The following is a 20954-nucleotide window of genomic DNA, read 5'->3' as shown; positions in this document are numbered from 1 at the left end:
AGAATGAAGATTGTTCAGAAGAAAGGCCACGAAAGTCTTGGTGGAATGACCGGAACAAAAAAACCGATTGAAATGGGTGGAGCAAGTGAGAAGATTCAACATGTTGGGTGTGTACCAGAAGTATTTCTGGTGTGATACAATTACAACAAGCTACAACATACTATCACTGTGAATTTATCTTTGTTACTGAATTCTAACCCTCAATTGCAGTCCATTTCCTTGGCACTTGTTTTCTATCCCAACCTCAGAATGCAAAGTACCGCAGGGCTCCCTAATGTCATCATTATTTAACATTCTGATGGCCCAACTAGAATCAAATGGTTTCAAAACTTTTATATATGCAGATGTGACAATCTGTATACCCCTTTCTAATGACATTCTGGATGAGTTGGGGGGGGGGGGGGATGTTAAACACGCATTAGATGTGATGGAATATTGAACTATGACTTTTCAACAGGGATAAGACCAAATTTTTGGTAAGACCAAATGTTGGGTAATATAAAGTCCATTTTGACCAATCTCCTGTAATACATTTTTCATTGACTAAATGGAGTATCTGTTAGACACAAAACATTAAAGTGCTGGGAATATTGCTTATTCAATGCCTAACCTTTGAGCCACAAGTATCAGCCAAGACATCCAAAGTATTTAGAACAATTTGGCAGCCGAGAAGACTAAGAGCTTCTTTCTCAAAAAATATGTTTTGTATTTTGTTTCAGTTTTTTCCTGTCTCGGATAGATTATAAACAGCATTGCAACATTGGATGTAAGGAAGTTATCCTTAAAAAGTTGCAAACAGCGCAAAACATTGCTGAATGTTACCCTTTTGCTGCAATTCGTGCATTAGTTACCAGTCAGAGCTTTAAAATCTGCATGTTTATCAGATACTTTATGGTATGGCTCCAAGCTATATGTTGTCTCTAGTAAAATTGCCATTACTCTACACAGTGCTACTGAGGATGACAGACTACCTCGTTCTTCACTTTCCCCAGCTGCAAAGGGGTGGTTTATAAGTCAACTTTTGCTGTAGGTTTTCTGTGTGGCCTAGTGGTTAGGGTGGTGGTGGACTTTGGTCCTGAGGAACTGAGTTCAATTCCCACTTCAGGCACAAGCAGCTCCTTGTGACTCTAGGCAAGTCACTTAACCCTCCATTGCCCCATGTAAGCCACATTGAGCCTGCCATGAGTAGAAAAGCGCGGGGTACAAATGTAATAAAAAATAAATGGTGGAATGCTTTCCATAAGGATACTTGTTATGAATCCCTATATGTGAAGTTTTGCAAAAAACTTTTCTATTTAAGAAATTTCTTCTCATAGATGCAACTTGACAGTGGACCATATTTTGCTTCATCTTGTCCTGACTTCTTGTTCTTTCTAACTTATAATCTTTGTTTCAATCATGAATCTTTGAAATGTATCTGTGATCTTTTTAATTTGTGTAAGCCACATAGAACTGAATTTGGATTTTTGTGGGATATAAAAAAATGAAAAGGAAAAAATAAAAAACTTTTTTGCCCTACTATGTTGCTGCCCAGAGGAACTAGAGACTGCCCTAAATACCTGGCAAAGGAATGAGCCTGTGACAGGAGTAGGTCTTTTCCCTTTTGTATTTTGTACATCTGAAGTGAGACAATCCTAGGAGCCAGCTCTGTGAGTACCACTGAGTGCTCAGCACCCCCCACTACTGAGAAAGCTTCTGCAATTTTCCCAAGGGAAAAATAATTTGTATTGTGCTTGACATCCCCAAATCAAATTTGAAATGTTGGTACCTACGCAGACTATAACAATATAATGCAGTGTTCAATGCAAAGCCTGGAGGCCAATGGCAGCCCCTGGACACTTCTATGGCAGACTCCAACATCATTATTTTTCCTTCATTACTCTTCCCCTCTCTTCCCTGAAAGCAGACAGTGGGAGTGGCGGTGGGAAGATATTTTACAGTTCTCATTCAGCTCATTTGGATTCAAAGTGTTTCTGACTTAAAAAATTTAGTGAAGACCCTGATATTTAACACCTTGAAGTCACCTAGACATCATAACATGAGCAGGAAGACTCTAACACACGGGAGGCGAACGGTCACATCGGTATTTATTATTTATGACAAGCTCGGGTTCAATGTGGCTTACAAGTAATAAACGGTAATTACTAACAATGATTTTTACTAACAAAGAATTTTAGAACAGAGAGTGCAAGATAATTAGATTATGAAAGTTCTATCCCAACTATTATTTATTCTTTCGATATTAAAAAGAAACCCAGAACAGGAAAAACTTTGAAAACACTGGGATTTAACTCCAAGGACCACGCCTTCATCTTTTATCAAGAGTTCTTCCGGTCACGTGCCATCCCCATCACCGCATCTAAAGAAACATGAGACCACAGTTCTCTCTTCTTACAGGCCGAACGGAAGAAAACAACAAACCCGGCGTTAGCCGGTTCTACTACCCGCGAAGACAGCCGGTTAAGCCACAGGGTGACGCAAGGCACCCGGCCTCACACGTTATACACTTTTGCCAACCCCAAACCCCTGCGTTCAATTAAGAAGCGCCCTCTCTGACGGACACGAGCAGAGCTCCAGGATCATAATAAACCTCGTTCTGATGAGAACGCGCGCCCCCGGTTCGCGCTCTCAAGAACAAGCTGCTGGCCCGTACGTACCATCCATTACAGGAAGCACCTATCACGTATGCTTCCAAGAAGCCGGACACGCACCTTTTCCTTAATCTTTGTCTACGCGACACTGTCAAACCGGTCGGGTAGAGCCACTTAAAGACGCGAATCCGGTAGTGGGCGGTGAGAGCTCTGGGTGTGAGGTTCCGTAAGCGCTTGCGCACTCCCCTCTCCGCGTGGCAAAGTGGTAGGTTCCTGCCGGGGCAGAGGCTGAGGAGCCCCGCCCCCCTCCGGCAGCCTTGTCATTGATGTTGTTGTTGATTTTGGCGCAGGCACCTGCTGGTCTGTTGGTGGACCGGGGCCGGGCTGCTGAGCTCTACGCTGCGGAACCTTTCGTGCGCGGGCGGCCATGGCTCTGTGCGGGGACGTGGGCGCCTCGTCTCTGCCCAGCGAGCTCATCGTGCACATCTTTTCCTTCCTGTCCGCCCCGGACCGGCTGCGGGCCTCGGCCGCCTGCTCGCGCTGGCGCGAGTGCCTCTTCTACCCGGCGCTCTGGCCCGAGCTGCGGCTCAACGTGCACGTGTCGTCCGCCGAGCGCCCGCGCCTCGACTTCCTCATGCGAAAGTGCGGCTGGTTCGTGCGGGAGCTGCGGGTCGAGTTCGCCGCTGATAACTATCTGAGCGCAGCGGCGGCGGCCGCGGGGACCGGAGGCGACGCGGAGCCCGAAACGGATGCGCAGCCCTCCTCGCGCTGGTTAGATGATCTGCGCACTTACCTGGAGCAGGTGCTGTGTGTGCTGAGCAGCATCAGGAATAACAGGTGAGAAGGGCGCCGTCCGGGTTGGAAATTGTTAAGGGCCGGAAGCCAAATTCATTGTACTGGTGTGTGGTTCGCTTTATTTTCATGTTTGGAACAAGTGGGGTTTCCTTGCAGATGTAACTCGCTTTACATAAGTACATAAGTACATAAGTAGTGCCATACTGGGAAAGACCAAAGGTCCATCTAGCCCAGCATCCTGTCACCGACAGTGGCCAATCCAGGTCAAGGGCACCTGGCACGCTCCCCAAACGTAAAAACATTCCAGACAAGTTATACCTAAAAATGAGGAATTTTTCCAGTCCATTTAATAGCGGTCTATGGACTTGTCCTTTAGGAATCTATCTAACCCCTTTTTAAACTCCGTCAAGCTAACCGCCCGTACCACGTTCTCCGGCAATGAATTCCAGAGTCTAATTACACGTTGGGTGAAGAAAAATTTTCTCCGATTCGTTTTAAATTTACCACACTGTAGCTTCAACTCATGCCCTCTAGTCCTAGTATTTTTGGATAGCGTGAACAGTCGCTTCACATCCACCCGATCCATTCCACACATTATTTTATACACTTCTATCATATCTCCCCTCAGCCGTCTCTTCTCCAAGCTGAAAAGCCCTAGCCTTCTCAGCCTCTCTTCATAGGAAAGTCGTCCCATCCCCACTATCATTTTCGTCGCCCTTCGCTGTACCTTTTCCAATTCTACTATATCTTTTTTGAGATACGGAGACCAGTACTGAACACAATACTCCAGCTGCGGTCGCACCATGGAGCGATACAACGGCATTATAACATCCGCACACCTGGACTCCATACCCTTCCTAATAACACCCAACATTCTATTCGCTTTCCTAGCCGCAGCAGCACACTGAGCAGAAGGTTTCAGCGTATCATCGACGACGACACCCAGATCCCTTTCTTGATCCGTAACTCCTAACGCGGAACCTTGCAAGACGTAGCTATAATTCGGGTTCCTCTTACCCACATGCATCACTTTGCACTTGTCAACATTGAACTTCATCTGCCACTTGCACGCCCATTCTCCCAGTCTCGCAAGGTCCTCCTGTAATCGTTCACATTCCTCCTGCGACTTGACGACCCTGAATAATTTTGTGTCATCGGCGAATTTAATTACCTCACTAGTTATTCCCATCTCTAGGTCATTTATAAATACATTAAAAAGCAACGGACCCAGCACAGACCCCTGCGGGACCCCACTAACTACCCTCCTCCACTGAGAATACTGGCCACGCAATCCTACTCTCTGCTTCCTATCTTTCAACCAGTTCTTAATCCATAATAATACCCTACCTCCGATTCCATGACTCTGCAATTTCTTCAGGAGTCTTTCGTGCGGCACTTTGTCAAACGCCTTCTGAAAATCCAGATATACAATATCAACCGGCTCCCCATTGTCCACATGTTTGCTTACCCCCTCAAAAAAAATGCATTAGATTGGTGAGGCAAGACTTCCCTTCACTAAATCCGTGCTGACTTTGTCTCATCAGTCCATGTTTTTGTATATGCTCTGCAATTTTATTCTTAATAATAGCCTCCACCATCTTGCCCGGCACCGACGTCAGACTCACCGGTCTATAATTTCCCGGATCTCCTCTGGAACCCTTCTTAAAAATCGGAGTAACATTGGCTACCCTCCAGTCTTCCGGTATTACACTCGATTTTAGGGACAGATTGCATATTTCTAACAGTAGCTCCGCAAGTTCATTTTTTAGTTCTATTAATACTCTGGGATGAATACCATCAGGTCCCGGTGATTTACTACTCTTCAGCTTGCTGAACTGACCCATTACATCCTCCAAGGTTACAGAGAATTTGTTTAGTTTCTCTGACTCCCCCGCTTCAAATATTCTTTCCGGCACCGGTGTCCCCCCCAAATCCTCCTCGGTGAAGACCGAAGCAAAGAATTCATTTAATTTCTCCGCTACGGCTTTGTCCTCCTTGATCGCCCCTTTAACACCATTTTCGTCCAGCGGCCCAACCGACTCTTTGGCCGGTTTCCTGCTTTTAATGTATCTAAAAAAGTTTTTACTATGTATTTTTGCTTCCAACGCTAATTTCTTCTCAAAGTCCTTTTTTGCCCTCCTTATCTCCGCTTTGCATTTGGCTTGGCATTCCTTATGATCTATCCTGTTACTTTCAGTTGGTTCTCTTCTCCACTTTCTGAAGGATTGTTTTTTGGCTCTAATGATTTCCTTTATCTTACTGTTTAGCCACGCCGGCTGACGTTTAGTCTTTTTTCCCTTTTTTCTAATACGTGGAATATATTTGTCCTGAACCTCCAGGATGGTGTTTTTAAACAGCATCCACGCCTGATGCAAGTTTTTTACTCTGCGAGCTGCTCCTTTCAGTCTTTTTTTCACCATTTTTCTCATTTTGTCGTAATCACCTTTTCTATAGTTAAACGCTAGCGTACTTGATTTCCTAGTTTCACTTCCTTCAATGCCAATATCAAAACCGATCATATTATGATCACTGTTATCAAGCGGCCCTCGTATCGTTACCCCCTGCACTAGATCATGAGCACCACTAAGGACTAAGTCTAGTATTTTTCCTTCTCTTGTCGGCTCCTGAACTAGCTGTTCCATGAAGCTGTCCTTGATTTCATCAAGAAATCTTATGTCCCTTGCGTGTACAGATGTTACATTAACCCAGTCTATATGCGGGTAATTGAAATCCCCCATTATTATTGTGTTGCCCAGTTTGTTTGCGTCCCTGATTTCCTTTAACATTTCCGCATCCGTCTGTTCGTCCTGGCCAGGCGGACGGTAGTACACTCCTATCACTATCCTTTTCCCCTTTGCACATGGAATTTCAATCCACAGTGATTCCAAGGAGTGTTTTGCTTCCTGCAGAATTTTCAATCTTGATCTTGATCACAGTATATAACACGTACAGGCGTTCCTATTGTTTTCTTAGGGCAAAATTGGAAGCAGTGCGAAGGGTTGGTTTAACTGAAGCTGGCCTGGGTTTCATGCGCGAGCTGTAAATGCACCATTGATGAGACTTTAGTGCCGGTATCCCGCAATGGCACTGCAATTGGGCCTTCCCGAGCAACTGTCATCACCTCTCAATACCAGGGGTCTCTTGATAAAGAGCTTACAGCAGTAGTGTCCAAGCTTGGGCCTCTAGGGCTGCAATCCAGTCAGGTTTTCAGGATTTCTCAGTGAATATACATGAGGTCTATTTGCATGTACTGTCTCTATTGTATGCAGATAAATCTCATGCATATTCATTATGGAAATCTTGAAAACCCAACCTGGTGAGTGCCAGGGTTGGACATCCCTGGTTTGGAGTCACATCATTTCTCATGGCTTCCAATTATGGCAATGTTTCTTTTAAGATAAAGCTGTCATTTTCTGAATGCAGCTGAAATTTTGGACAGTATTGCTACCATAATTTTGTTGCCACTAAACTTTAATATCTGGCTCTTGTACATTTTGAATCAGATTCGGAATGAGAAAAAAAAGGCTTGATGAATCTGTTGCAGGAACTGAGGGGGAAAGTAAACAAGCTTTGGTAGCTCTTGTCCTTGGTCATAAGAAATATTTTCTCACACAATGGTTCAGAATTATTTATGGCCTGGATATTTTAATAATAAGGCATGCATTAACATTTGGCTTTCATTCAAGAAATAACAGAGGGTTTTTTTATACGTCCATGTCTTAAATCAATTTTACATGCCCAAATAATAGAACAAAACATAATAATATGAGAATTTTTCTTGTGGATACAGCATCAAAAGTTACAGGGAGAAGGGCAATCCTTGAAGGCCTGCTTTTGGGGGGGGGGGGGGGGTATCCTTTACTGATGGTAACTTCTGTACTTTGTAGGTGCTTCATCAGGTGCAGTAGTTGAAACTACTCCAGCATGGGTTTTGTTGTTTCTTCCTTCATAAGTGCACCTATATTATATAAGAAATGTTCTTCATATATAGTATAAGAACACTCAAATTTCTATATACGCCAGCAGTTCAGGAATGCTAAAGTATGTTAGGATAAACCACCCATTCAGTAATTTAAAATAATAAAATGCATATAAGAACCTAGTCTGTGGTTTATTGCATTTGTTATTCTGTTTTTCCTGAGATATAACAAGACAGTGTAGCATAAGAGTTACTGTACCAAGGGGTCCATCTGGCCCTGTATACTGTTTCTAATAGCAGGCAATGCAGGTCACAAGTACCTGGCAAAGTCCCAAAAAGTTGTGAGATTCCATGCTATTTAACCTCGGGGGATTAGCAGTGGCTTTCCCCAAGTCTACCTTATGGGCTTTTTTGGACTTTTCCTCCAGGATGTCTAATCTTTCTTAAACCCAACTACATTAATTGCTTTACCACTTACTCAGGGAATTAACTATATATGGAGTGGAAAGGTATTTTTTCCTATTTGTTTTAAATGTGCTTTATGTAACTTCATAGAGTGTCCCCTATAGATTTAAACAATGGATGTGCATTTACCATTCCTCTCCATTCAGGATTTTATAGAGCTCGATCATATCTCCCCTCAGCTGTCTCTTCTCCAAGCTGAAGATCTCTAACCTCTTTAGGCTTTCCTTATATTAGAGTCATTCTATCCCCTTAATCATTTAGGGTGCCCTCCTCTGTACATTTTCCAGTTTCACTATATCTTTTTTGTGATGCAGCAGCCAGAAATACACAGAATACTCAAGCTGCAGTCTCATCATGGAGAAGTGTTAGAGGCATTGCGATAGTCTCTGTTTTATTCTCTATTCCTTTCCTAATAATTCCTAACAACGTTTGCTTTTTTGGCCACTGCCACACACTGAGCAGAAGGGAAAGAAGGGATGGAGGAGATACGAAACAGACATTTAAATACTTGAATGGTATTAAACTACAAACCAATTTTTTTCTTCCAAAGATGGAGAAGTGGTAAAACTAGAGGGCATAATGTGAGGTTGTGGGGTAGTAGGTTTAAAAGTAATATCAGGAAATATATTTTCACAGAGAGGGTGATAGCTGCCTGGAATGCCCTCCCGGTGGCAGTGATGGAATTAAAAAAAATGCCTGGGATAGACACAAAGGATTCTTAAATAGAAAGAGGATCAAAACAAAACTTAGCACATCAACAGCTATAATTTAATTTATGATGTGCAGGAATAGTGCTTAGAAGGCAGCACCAGCAGTGGGGAAGTAAAGCCAGTGCAGGGTGGACTTCTACTGTCTGTGTCTTGTGTACGGCAAGACAGATCATGATGGGCTAGAGTGTGTTTTGATGAGAACTCCAGTAGGTGGGAAATAGGGCCGGTTCAGGGCAGGCATTTTTATAGTCTGAGGCCTGAAAATGGCAAGTATGCATATTTTATACCACATTCATACTGTGTATGAGTGTGGGTCTTGTATATCTCCATGGAAAAGGGGAAGACATTATATATTAGCAAGTAAAATGTTGTAATAATACTAAATTGTTGGTTCAATAATGCTTTGATAATGAATGTGACTTTTGGGCAGACTAGATGGACCATGCGGGTCTTTTTCTGCAGTCATTTACTATGTTGCTATAAGATGTCAATGTATTTTCCACGATGACCCCTTTTACTTGGTGGTGACTCCTAATGTGGAACCTAGCATCATGTAGTTATAATTTGGGTTATTTTTCCCAATGTGCATCACTTTGCACTTGTCCACATTAAATTTCATTTGCCATTTGGATGCCCGGTCTTCCAGCCTCCCAAGTTTTTCCTGCAATTTTGCGCAGTCCACATGTGATTTTAATAACTTTGAATAGTTTTATGCCATCTGAAAATTTGGTCACCTCACTCTTCATCTCCAATTCTAGATCATTTATAAATTAATCTTTCTCCTGTGAGAGAATTGGTCATTTAACCCTACTATGTTTTCTATTTTTTATCCAGTTTCCCTTGCACAACAGAACATACATTGAGGAGGTCTTATGGATTAAGATTCCTTTTTAGAGAACTTGTAAAAAGATGATGTTTATGAACTTTTTACACCCAGGCATATTTTTTGTGTCACATCTTGGGGAAGTATATGGCAAATATCAAAAGTAAGCATGGTTTGGAAAAGAGCCACTGGAAATATGTGAAGAAAAGGAGGAGACAGGATCAATGATGACACACACATCAGTGGCGTAGCCAGACCTCACGGTGGGAGGGGGGCCAGAGCCCAAGGTGGGGGGGGACACATTTTGGTCTGCCACCCTGCCGCTCCCCCAATTGCTAGATGCAAGCTGCAGCAAATGCCTTGGCTGGCGGGGGTCCCGCATGCTCAATTTCACTGAAAGGAGCGGGCAGGGTGTGAGGGGGAAGAGAGCAGGGCAGGCAACTCGGCGGCACCGGAGACCAGTGCTGGACAAGGCTTCAGCTGGTGGGGGCTGGGGACCCCTGCCAGCAAAACCAGGGGCCTGGAGGAAATTTGGGGGGGCCAGGCCCCCGTGGCCCCATGTAGCTTTGCCACTGACACAAATTTGAACAAGAAGGAGAGAAACGAATCCTGATGGAGGACAAATGGAGCATTGATGTGTGGAGAATCAGCTCTGGATGAATGCAACACGAGAAAATGTGAACTCGTTCCTGAGGCAGTGAAAGTAAACTATTAATAGTGAGAAAAATAAGTGGCATCTGTGAAGCAATGATATAATCGGCCATGGGAGGAAATGAGAGCCAGGAGATAAATAGAAGAAAGGAGCAGGTGAAGGCCCAAACCATGATGCACCTCAAGAGATAGTGATAGGAGAATGAATTGATGTCTGTATTACTAAAGGAGCAGTAAGCAAATTAGGAAAAAAGCCAATCTAATCCAAACCAGATAATGCCTAGGTATGAAAATAATAAAATCATCCATGGAGAAGCTCCTTCATACATGTCAGACCTAATTGACTTACCGGCACGAAACATCAACAGTTCATCACGTACCTTCCTAAATCTCCACTACCCGAATTGTAGAGGACTCAAATACAAATCACTGCATGCATCTACCTTCACATACCTCTGCACAAAAGCATGGAACAAACTACCGAACACTATAAAAATAACACGTAACTTGACAGACTTCAGGAAATTATTGAAAACGCACTTGTTCGAAAAAACTTACAATAAGAATCCTCCTTAAGAACTTGATTATTCTATAGCTAAACCAACCACCTACTGATCCCTCTGAATTGATTATATTAGCCATATTATCATTATTGGTCATCATATATTATTGTTTTTTATTATGTGTTATGTAAATTATTCTACAGACATATCTTCCTTATTTCTTACATAGTAATATGTTAATTTAGAACAAACCTCTTACTCTGTTCATAACTATGTCTTTTGTAATATAATGTAAGCCACATTGAGCCTGCAAATAGGTGGGGAAATGTGGGGTACAAATGTAGCAAATAAATAATACAGTACACACACCTCAGTTTTGAGTACTATCCAAGTATAGTTATAGGCAAGAATAATTAAGCCTGCAAAACTTGGTATTAGTTGTTCTGGGTTCAAGAATAAACATATGAATGTCGCAAAGTTTCATGCAATCATATAAGATCTCTAATATAACAACTTAAGTACATTTCACTTTTATAGGAATTCAGAGAATGTTAAAAAGGAGTTACTGTTGAGAAAACAGGTTAGATGGAGACTGAGGGTGAAAACAGAATCTCCTTCTGAATAAGTGGGTATAATTTTGACTTAGTTAATTTTCTAACAAGTTTAAGTGTACATTGAAAATGAAATGAAGTGCACATGGACAATACTCAGTGCAATGAAAAGGCATATGAAATCTGGAGATAACATAGACACATGTAAAATAGTATGTGTGTGTATACATATGCATATTTGTATAGCCTAAATTTATTTGTTGTTTAATGGTTTTTGCTACATCTTTTATCAGCTACGTAGTACCCTAAACCAGGTAGCTCTACATAAATTACATAGACATATAATAAACCCCTGCCGCAGAAGGCCCATAGTTTTAAGTGGGTACTTGAGGCAGGGGGAGATGATATGCCCAAGGTCACAGTGAATATCGGTGGCAGAAGCAGGGCTTGAATCAGTCTCTTGTTTCCAGTCCAGTATTCTAATTACTGGGTGCAGCCCAGAGAAAGTAGAACCCACACTCCTGTTCAAGAGTTTTAATCATTGGAAGTGATGGCAACTTGCGCGTCTTAAAATTTCGATGTGTAGAATTGATTGTGACATGATGTATGGAAAACCTCTGGATTAATTTTTAATATGTATTTACATATGGATTCCATTTGTTCAAATATCCAGGATGTAATCAATGGTAAACTGAGTGTGGACTAAATTTCTCTGTTAGCTGCTAGAGGTACTAGAAACCATAGAGTCAAATTGTAATTTCACCACCTCTTGAACACTGTCTCACCCATGTTACTTAGGGGTCTTTTTACTAAGCTGTGGTAAAAATGCACCTTAGTGCACCCCTGTGCAGGTCTTTTCCTAAACACTAAGGCCATTTTTACCATGACTGTAAAAACTTCGATTTTTCAATTTTTTTGCATTGATGGCCATGCAGTAGTGTTACACAAACAAACTTAAAGGGAATTCTCTACTCAAATAGTAAGCAATCTAAAAGAGATTGGATTACAAAAGGAGAAAAAAGCCTCGGGAAGCTCCCTGTTTACTTCTTCATCATTGGCAAAAAAATCCTTTTCTTTTACTTAAATTATGTACAGCCAAATTCATCAAAATATTTAAGCAAAAAAAAACCTTAGCTTTGGTTGTAGTCTCTTTCTCTTCTTCTACACCAATACAGCATTACCGACCGTGATCAATGTTGGCCATCATTTTGCAACGCTGCGTCAGTATCACAGGCCAGGAAGATTTCAAAGGCGTTCAAAAAAACGCAGACGGCTGTATTGGTGTGGAAGAAGAGAAAGAGACGGCAGCCAAAGTTAAGGTTTTTTGTTTTTTTTTTTTGCAGCATTAGGCACACACTATTACCTAAAGCAGCTTAGTAAATGGGCCCCTCAATTTGGTGGTATAAGTTTCTAGGGAATTAAGGGCCCTGTTTACTAATGGTTGCATTTTTAGCATGTACTAACCATTAGTGCACGCTAACTATGTAGGCACCCACAATATTCCTGTTGGTGCTTACACAGAGCGCGCTAATTTTGTGCACGCGCTAAAATTGTAGCGCATCTTAGTAAACAGGGCCCTAAGTCTTTCATGTTTCACATGCCTCCTTGTTGCCTTATAGTATATGTTGTATATTTAAAAGATTTGCCACTTTTTCAAGGTTTCAAAACATACTAAGTTATATAATAGCAGTTCTATAAATTAAATGAAAGCAAAAATCCATACTAAAAACTCAATAAAAACGCTAAATAGGTGTTCCCTACTATCTTATACATTTCAAACCCTATAAACAGTGGTGAAAAAAAAGTCTTTCAAGCTTAATGGTTAGTGCAATGGCCTGAGAACCAGGGGAACTGGGTCCCATTCCCACTGCAGCTCCTTGTGATTCTGGGTAAGTCCATTGCCCCAGTTACAAATTAATGTACCTGTACATAATATGTAAACCGCTTTGATTGTAACCACAGAAAGGCGATATTAAATTCCATCCCCACCCCCTTTCCTTTCCCTATCATGCAACATTCTGTATACTAATGTAAGAGCCTTCAACCAATACCCCATTGGAAGCCAGTGGAGAGCAGCTAGAACAGAAGTTATGTTATCTCCATCCTACACCAGTAAGTAACCGAGCATCTACATTTTGTATAATAACTTGATGCTTGCTTGAGTATTTCCAAGCTAATATGCTTGCTGGAAAATATGGATCAGTTTGGTTGGAATATGATGGTGATTAGTGTTGCGGTGTAGAACTTCTTTTGTCAACTACCTCTTTTCAGGCATAAAGGTTTTGCAGCATCTTGTATTGAAACTTTTGAAATACAGAAAAACAGGAAGTTGAGCATGTGATGCTTGAACTCGCTGTGTATGCAGCACAATAGGCTTTTGAAAAGATTCTGAGAGTGGGATGAAGCCTGCAATCTTTTCTCACTATTTGTACAGGCCATATTTAAACACAGCTATCATAACTTGTGATAAAAAGTGAGAGGCTATCAAGAGAGGAAATACATTCAGAGTTCTTAGTGTTTAGATGAATGGCCTTCAACAGAAACAGGAGGAAGCTTGTGGAAAGAAGTACAGTCAGCATTACTGCAAGTTACTGGACTGTAGTCAATTCAGTGTAGAATCAGAAACCCAGTTGTTAAAGGAAAAGCTGATGGATTAACAACTGAACCTTGAAAAGAAACAAATCTTTATCAGGAGTATGACATGACTGATGAACATTACACTGGCTACAGTGCTGGAAATGAACTTTTTTCTTGCATAAATTAATCAAACCTAGTGAATAATAATACATCTTTCTTGTTCTGATGTAAAATGGAAACACATGCAGCAGGTGACATGGAATAACTTCAGTGGATTTTTTTTTAAGCAAAATGTTTAATGGGTTGCATTTTGGTAAAAATTGTGCTTTAGGCGATATTCCATTGTTCAGAAAGTATGTGCTTTGCAACATACTTAGTACAAAATTAAAACCCCATGTATGTAAAGGGGTTCAGGACCTGAAGATAGTTTGGTGGAAATTAATTAGAATGGAACATAATGTAGGATCCTGTACTGGTATTTTGGATTGTCACAAGAAAACAGGTAACCCACTCATAACCAGAAACCAGCAAAAACTGCAGAGTAGGTACCACAGAAGAACACAAATGATACAAAATAAAATGATTAGACGCAGCATTAAAATATAAGTAATTTATTTAAAAGAATTCCTTAGAATTAAAACATCAGACACAATCAGCAGTGCACTGAGAAATGTATGGTTGCTTTCTAAGACCATTTGGTACATATATACGCTACAGTAACGCTCTTTCTGTCGAGCAGGGACTGTCTCTTCGTGTTCAAGTGTCCAGCGCTGCGTACGTCTAGTAGCGCTATAGAAATGATAAGTAGTAGTAATTTGAATTTTTTGTGATACCCATCTGTTATTGGTTGTATACCCCTAATACAGCCACGGTTCACCCTTAGGTTGTGTTGGGTTTAGTTTGTTTATTGTAATTCTGTTGAATCCTTTAAATTATTTATCATTTATGTTGGTGTGTATCTAATCATTTTATATATATCATTTAAGGGTCTTTTTACTAAGCTGTGGCAGGGGCTGTTTTTCCTGCACACCAGGGCCCTTTTTATTGTAGCGGTTAAAAAGTCTCTCTTCCCCCTCCCCCCCCCCCCAAAAAAAATAGCCATGTGGTAGGATAACTTTGACTGCATGGTCAGGCCATGAGGAGCCCTTATCGCAACCCATTGTGGTGTTGGTAAAGGGCTCCTGCAGTAACCCAGTGATAACTGGGCAGCACACAATGATGTCCAATTACCACCAGGTTAGTTCTGCACTAGGAAAAGTTTCCGGCATACCAGAAGTGGCACATACTTAAGCCTGAACTACTGCCGGCGGCCATGTTGGACTGGCAGTAGTTCCAATTTAGCGTACAGTAAGCCTGCTTTGGCCTTACCAACACTTTGTAAAAGGGCCCCTTAATTTTTTTTCTACGGTACCTACCTTACTGTTTCTATTTGCACCCTTGTATTTTTGAAGTTTTTTGGGTATCTGAGTAGCCCAGGCCTTGACAAAATTTTATTAAATCTGGGAGCCAGCCCCAAAACATAAGAGCCAGCAGCCTAGATCTCTCTTGCTTCTCTTTTCCCACCCCTCCAACGCTGTCCACAGTGAATGTTTTTGGGGGGAGGAGGGGAGGGAACCCCTCCCAGACGAGCAGTAGCTGTTTTAGAAAACTATACTAAGGCTCTTTTCCTGTTTTCTGGAAAAAGAAACTTTAGTTAATTCCTTAATGAGCTTCTCCAAATCACTGACAGAAGCTAGCAGTCTCCCCAAAGCATGCTGTCAGCTGTGTGACAGCACTCCCTTGATAGGCGAAGCACAGGCCTCTACCACCTAGAGAATGGCACGGGGACAATGTTTGTCCCCAACCCCGCATAGTCTGTCCCTGTCCCCTTGAGCTCTGTCTGATCCCATCTGCACAAGCCTCAAACAATTATGACTTTGTCTAAGTCGTTTTATTGAAGTATAAACAGAAACAATATTCTGTACAACTGTCATTTTATAAATCACAAACTATATAGAATAAGATCAATAAAGCCCCTATCGCCCCTCCCCCATAACAAATATCGCCTCCACTATCGGGAAAACTGAACAAGCGAAATTATTACAGAATGCTACATAGAAAATTCATGCTAACAGAATACCTTGGCCACACACAACACAAATGCCAAATACATAATAGCTGACCAAAAATGATAAACATATACAGTATTAAACCAAAACCCTAAGAAGCCAAACCAAACACATAGAAAGAGATGCATTTCCTACTATATCGTGCAAAATATAAAGATCACACATGCCAGGGGTGCTAAGGGAGTGCAACTAGGACAGCGTCCTTCTGGCCAGAGAGTGCCCTAAGCCTGTTGGAAGCTGAAGAAGGCATGGCCTAGTAGTGGGCTTTGGGGGTCTCTTCCCAAATTTCTGCCCTGGGCCCCAGCCACGGCTAACACCAGCTCTGGCAAGATACATATTTCAAATCTGACATATTCTAATCACAAAAGGAAAATTATTTTTTTCTGTCTTTTGTTGTCTGGTCATTTTATTTTCAAATCATGTTGTTCTCAGGCTCTGGTTTCTGTTTCCCTCTGTCTTTTCAACTCACTTGCCAGGATCTCCTTCCCATTTGGCATTTCTTCTTTCTCCATGCTCGCCATCCATCTTCCATCTCTGTGTACCTATCTTTCACCATGTTCAGCATCTCCCTTCTCTGTATCCCCTATACTTCCCTGTCCTACATCTACCCTGTGTCTATCTCCCAGCATTCATCATCACCACTCTTATTTCCCTATCCCCTCCCCCTTTGTCCCAGCATCCCTCCTCTGTGTCCCTATGGCCCCAAGTCCAGCATGTCTGTGTTCCTATTCTCCCCATGTCTAGCATCTTTCCTCTGTGTCCGCAAAAAAGGAAGTTACATCAGAAAGTGGGAACCGGCAGAGGAGGGAAGGCCCCGGAGCAGGCTTGTGGGGGATCTTTCCGTCTGCATAGGTAGAGAGACACAGCAGGGAGAGAAGGAAGAATACAGGAAGAGATGCCAGATCTGCGGTAATCGTGGGGTTTGTTTGTTTTTTACCGATGGAGCAAGGCTTTTTAAACCATTCCTGCGGGGTGGTAAAAAGTTTGCTCCTGTGGTAAATGCGGTAATTTTTTATATTTTTGTTACCATGGGTCCCCATCCCTGTGTCATTGTCTTATACTACCATGGCCTGGGTCCCCACCAGTCTCACTTGTATACCTTTGCCCAGTCTCTCAAAACCCATCCCCCAGTTTTTGTCTCATACCCCTCCCCCCCAGCCTTCACCCATTTTCCTTTTCTCATACCACCCCGCAGTCTTCCCCCAGTCTCATACCTCCATCCAAGTCTTCCCCCAGTCTCTTACTTCCCGCTTCCCCAGCCTTCAGTCAGGGTGTGTGTGTCCCTCTCTCTCTCTTTTTCTTTCTCTTAACAGTCACTCCAAGGCAACTAACGTGCTAGGGAATCTGCTTTGATATTCACAGTGCTGCCTCACAAACTGTATCTCCTGGCTGTGCATTGCGATTTGGCTTTCTTTAAACTTGGGTCGTGTGGTTCTGGAAGTTCAGGGATCCTCATGGTTTCAAGCCTCATTACATTTAAGGGTGGTTGCTGGAGGTTTGTGGCCCACCCCTACTTTTTTTTTCACATGGTATTATATTCCACCAGTGGGGAAAACTCCCTAAGAAAATGAAAATATTAATTTGCTTACTTCCTATTTCCGTTCCAATCCACATGATTTATTAGGAAAATAAGTATTTTCCACTGCAGTGTTTTGAGCTGAATGCTTCTACTAATGCTGAATGTTGCCTGCACTAATAAGAAGTGTAGTATACTGTTTTGCAGCCCAAATCCATGACCTTGCATTTTTTTAGCATTAAATCTTCTAGACCATTCTTTAAGCTTCACTAGATCTCTCCTCAAATTGATGTTTTTCGGGGGCTGCCTGACTATTGCAGATTTTAGTATTATCTGCAAATAACCAAACCTTATCTGACAGCCATCCATAACCGTGCCTACAAAAATGTTAAAAACAACTAGATCAAGGACCAATCGCTGTGGCTCACCACTGGTAATGGCCTTATCCTTGGGGTGAACTCCATTGATCACTATCCTTTGTTGCTTCTCACTCAGTTTCTTTCATTTTAGTGCCTATACCAAGGACACTCAGTTTATTTATGTCACCTATGCAGGACCGCATAAAATCCCTTGTTGAAATGCAAGTACACCACATCTATCCCTCTCCCTCAATTCAGCTCCCTGGTCACCAAGTCAAAAATATTAATCAGATTCATTTTTACAATAAACAGGCACTCTAAATTCATAAAGGTGTTTAATAAATAAATTTACTGTGTGTCTCAAATTATGGGAGAAGCAAGGTGAAACTGGGGCAATACAGAGAACATATATCAAACAGGTTAAGTCAAGGAATCCCAGGATGCTCCAATGTTCCACAATCATATTCTTAGGGAACTACAGCTCCCTACAAGCATCACTTACTTTCCTATCCCTTCATCTTGTAGGCCTTCTTTCATTTCACTAAATAATTTCAACATCTCGGGACCAAAAAGTGTCTATGATTTTGGTATTTTAATCTAACCTGTATACTTTTTGGCATGAAAAGGCAGAAAAATTAAGGGGGTTGTTTACTAAAACTTAGCTCGAGTTACCTGCAGAAGGACCCATTTTATTTCTATGGGTCCTGCTACAGATAACTCGAGCTAAGCTTTAGTATACAACCCCCTAAAATTACAAGGTCATTTAAAAAACATCTGATATCTAATTGAACTCAGTTTCTAATCTAACGTAATTGTTTCTTATGACCTTCTTGCATACTCCTACGAGCATCAGGAAAGATACAATCTGTCCTAAATTATAAATGACAGAAACATGACTTCATCCACTGAAATACCACAGTCACTAATGAAGAATCATAGACTTTTTATTCTTGTAATCCCCCATGCCCCTAGTTGATGAGTCCCTATCCTCAGGTGACATATTAAAAAAAAAAAAATGGGCAATGTGCCTAAGTTAACAGAAGGTACGAATATACCCTTTTCTCCAACCTCTGTGCCCTTGCATTACTTTTTGCATGTTGGCTTGAGGAATGACACACATTTGGACTGCAATCTCTTATCACAGTGTTATGTATAGATCAGTCATAAAGCTGCATTCTGAAAACACAAAATGAACAAGCACTTCAGAACAGTGAGTACAGAAAGTGCCTCGAAGTAAAATAAATTATCTAAAATTCTAGTACATTATTAGAAAACCTGCCATCTTTTGACAATGCCACCCCCACCCAAACACCACATTCATTATGTAATCCACTATCTCCAATCTTTCACTTGACAATAGCATGAACTTCATATTACCCTTGCCAAAACAGCACAGACATTGCAAAGTTTCTGCTTATTATCTTGTACATTTTTGCAACATTATTAAGGCATAAAATGCAATCAGCCACTTCATCCTTTTACGCCTCCTATTTCAACCGTCAAGGTCAAACAAACATCTGTGTCCTAATACAGTGCCATGAATTTATACTACAGCTAGGTTTATGCTCTTTAACCTAACCTACTGTATGTATGCCTGAAAGATTCAGATATGCTCAACTTGGCTCTTTATTATTGCTGGGGACATTCTATTTGTATTAGCAGTATAGTATTTATTTATTTATTTTATTTTTGTTACATTTGTACCCCGCGCTTTCCCACTCATGGCAGGCTCAATGCGGCTTACATGGGGCAATGGAGGGTTAAGTGACTTGCCCAGAGTCACAAGGAGCTGCCTGTGCCTGAAGTGGGAATCGAACTCAGTTCCTCGTTCCCCAGGACCAAAGTCCATCACGCTAACCACTAGGCCACTCCTCCTTTTCCTTTCTGAGAAATCGGGCCTGCAGTCCAACACACGTATACAGCAGAGCTTCCCAAGGGGTATGCAAACCACTAGCAGGGGGTATGCAGTGCCACAGGTCTCCTGCCTGCCTTCCTTCCTTCTCATGGACGAACAGCTCTCTCTCTCTTTTCACCAGTCTCTTTACTTCCTGGAATGCTGCCAGTAATGGCAGCCCAGCAATTCAGTTGGTCAACCTGCCTCCGGGCCTTCTTAGGCCACGCCCCACCTTTTTTCCTCAGAGGCAAGCCGAGGCCTAGCGAAGACCCAGAGGCAGGCTGGCCAGCTGAATTGCTGTGCTGCTGCTAAAGGCAGCATTCCAGGCAAGTGAAGACAGACCACTGGAGGAACAGAAAGGGAGAGGAGCTGCAGAAAGGATAAGCTGCTGCTAGACAAAGGGAGAGAAGTTGCTGCTGGTTGGGGTTGGAGGGGATCAAAAGGGCGAAGAGCTGCTGCTTGTTGGGGTTGGGGGAGGGTCAAAAGGGAGATGAGCTTCTGCTTCTTGGGGTTGGGGAGGGTCAAAAGGGAGATGAGCTGTTGCTGGTTAGGGGGAGGTTCAAAAGGGAGAGAAGTTGCTGCTGGTTGGGGTTGGAGGGGGTCAAAAGGGCGATGAGCTGCTGCTTGTTGGGGTTGGGGGAGGGTCAAAAGGGAGATGAGCTTCTGCTTCTTGGGGTTGGGGAGGGTCAAAAGGGAGATGAGCTGTTGCTGGTTAGGGGGAGGTTCAAAAGGGAGAGAAGTTGCTGCTGGTTGGGGTTGGAGGGGGTCAAAAGGGCGATGAGCTGCTGCTTGTTGGGGTTGGGGGAGGGTCAAAAGGGAGATGAGCTGCTGCTTCTTGGGGTTGGGGAGGGTCAAAAGGGAGATGAGCTGTTGCTGGTTAGGGGGGAGGGTCAAAAGGGAGATGAGTTGCTGCTGATGGTTGGGGGGATGCAGAAAGGGAGACCTGCTGTTGGTTCCTGAGGGGGTGAAAGGAAGAAATGCTGGACATGAAGGAGAGAGGTGCTGCTGGACCTAGGTGGGGGAGATGATGGGAAGAGGTGCTGCTGGACCTGGGGGGGGGGGAGGGGGTCAAAAGGAAGATGAGCTGCTGCTAGCGGTTGGGGGGGATGCAGAAAGGAAGAGCTGCTGTTAATTCCTGAGGGGATGAAAGGAAGAAATGCTGGACCTGGAGGGGTGAGAGGAAGAGAAGTGCTGCTGCTGGATGGGGAGAGGGCGGGTGAGAGGATGTAGTGATACTGAACCTGGAGAGGTGAGAGAAAGAGAGGTGATGCTGGACCTGGGTGGGGGAGATGATGGGAAGAGGTGCTGCCGGACCTGGGGGTGTTGAGAAGGAGAGTTGCTGCTGGACTGGGGAGGGAGGAATAGAAGTGCTGCTGGACTCAGAGTGGGAGAGGGAAAGGTGCTGCTGGACTGTGGGAGAGGGAGAGGTGGAAGATGGGGAGAGACACTGGACTTGGTGAGAGAAAGATTTGTACTGCAGAGGGGAGGGCAA

General features: G+C 42.7%; 1 protein-coding gene across 1 annotated transcript in view; it reads left to right on the top strand.

The window, feature by feature from the left end:
* Positions 1-2907: 2907 nt before the first annotated feature.
* The window catches only part of LOC115477379 (F-box only protein 33-like), a 61376-nt gene continuing 43329 nt past the window's right edge, over positions 2908-20954 (top strand). The window contains exon 1 of the mRNA XM_030214218.1: positions 2908-3428. Within this exon, the coding sequence (XP_030070078.1) occupies positions 3019-3428 (410 nt within the window). The 5' untranslated portion in view covers positions 2908-3018. The remainder of the gene's footprint in view (positions 3429-20954) is intronic.

This window comes from Microcaecilia unicolor, chromosome 9 (assembly GCF_901765095.1).
Source record: "Microcaecilia unicolor chromosome 9, aMicUni1.1, whole genome shotgun sequence".
Lineage (NCBI taxonomy): Eukaryota > Metazoa > Chordata > Amphibia > Gymnophiona > Siphonopidae > Microcaecilia > Microcaecilia unicolor.
This window is presented reverse-complemented; position numbering and strand designations above follow the sequence as displayed.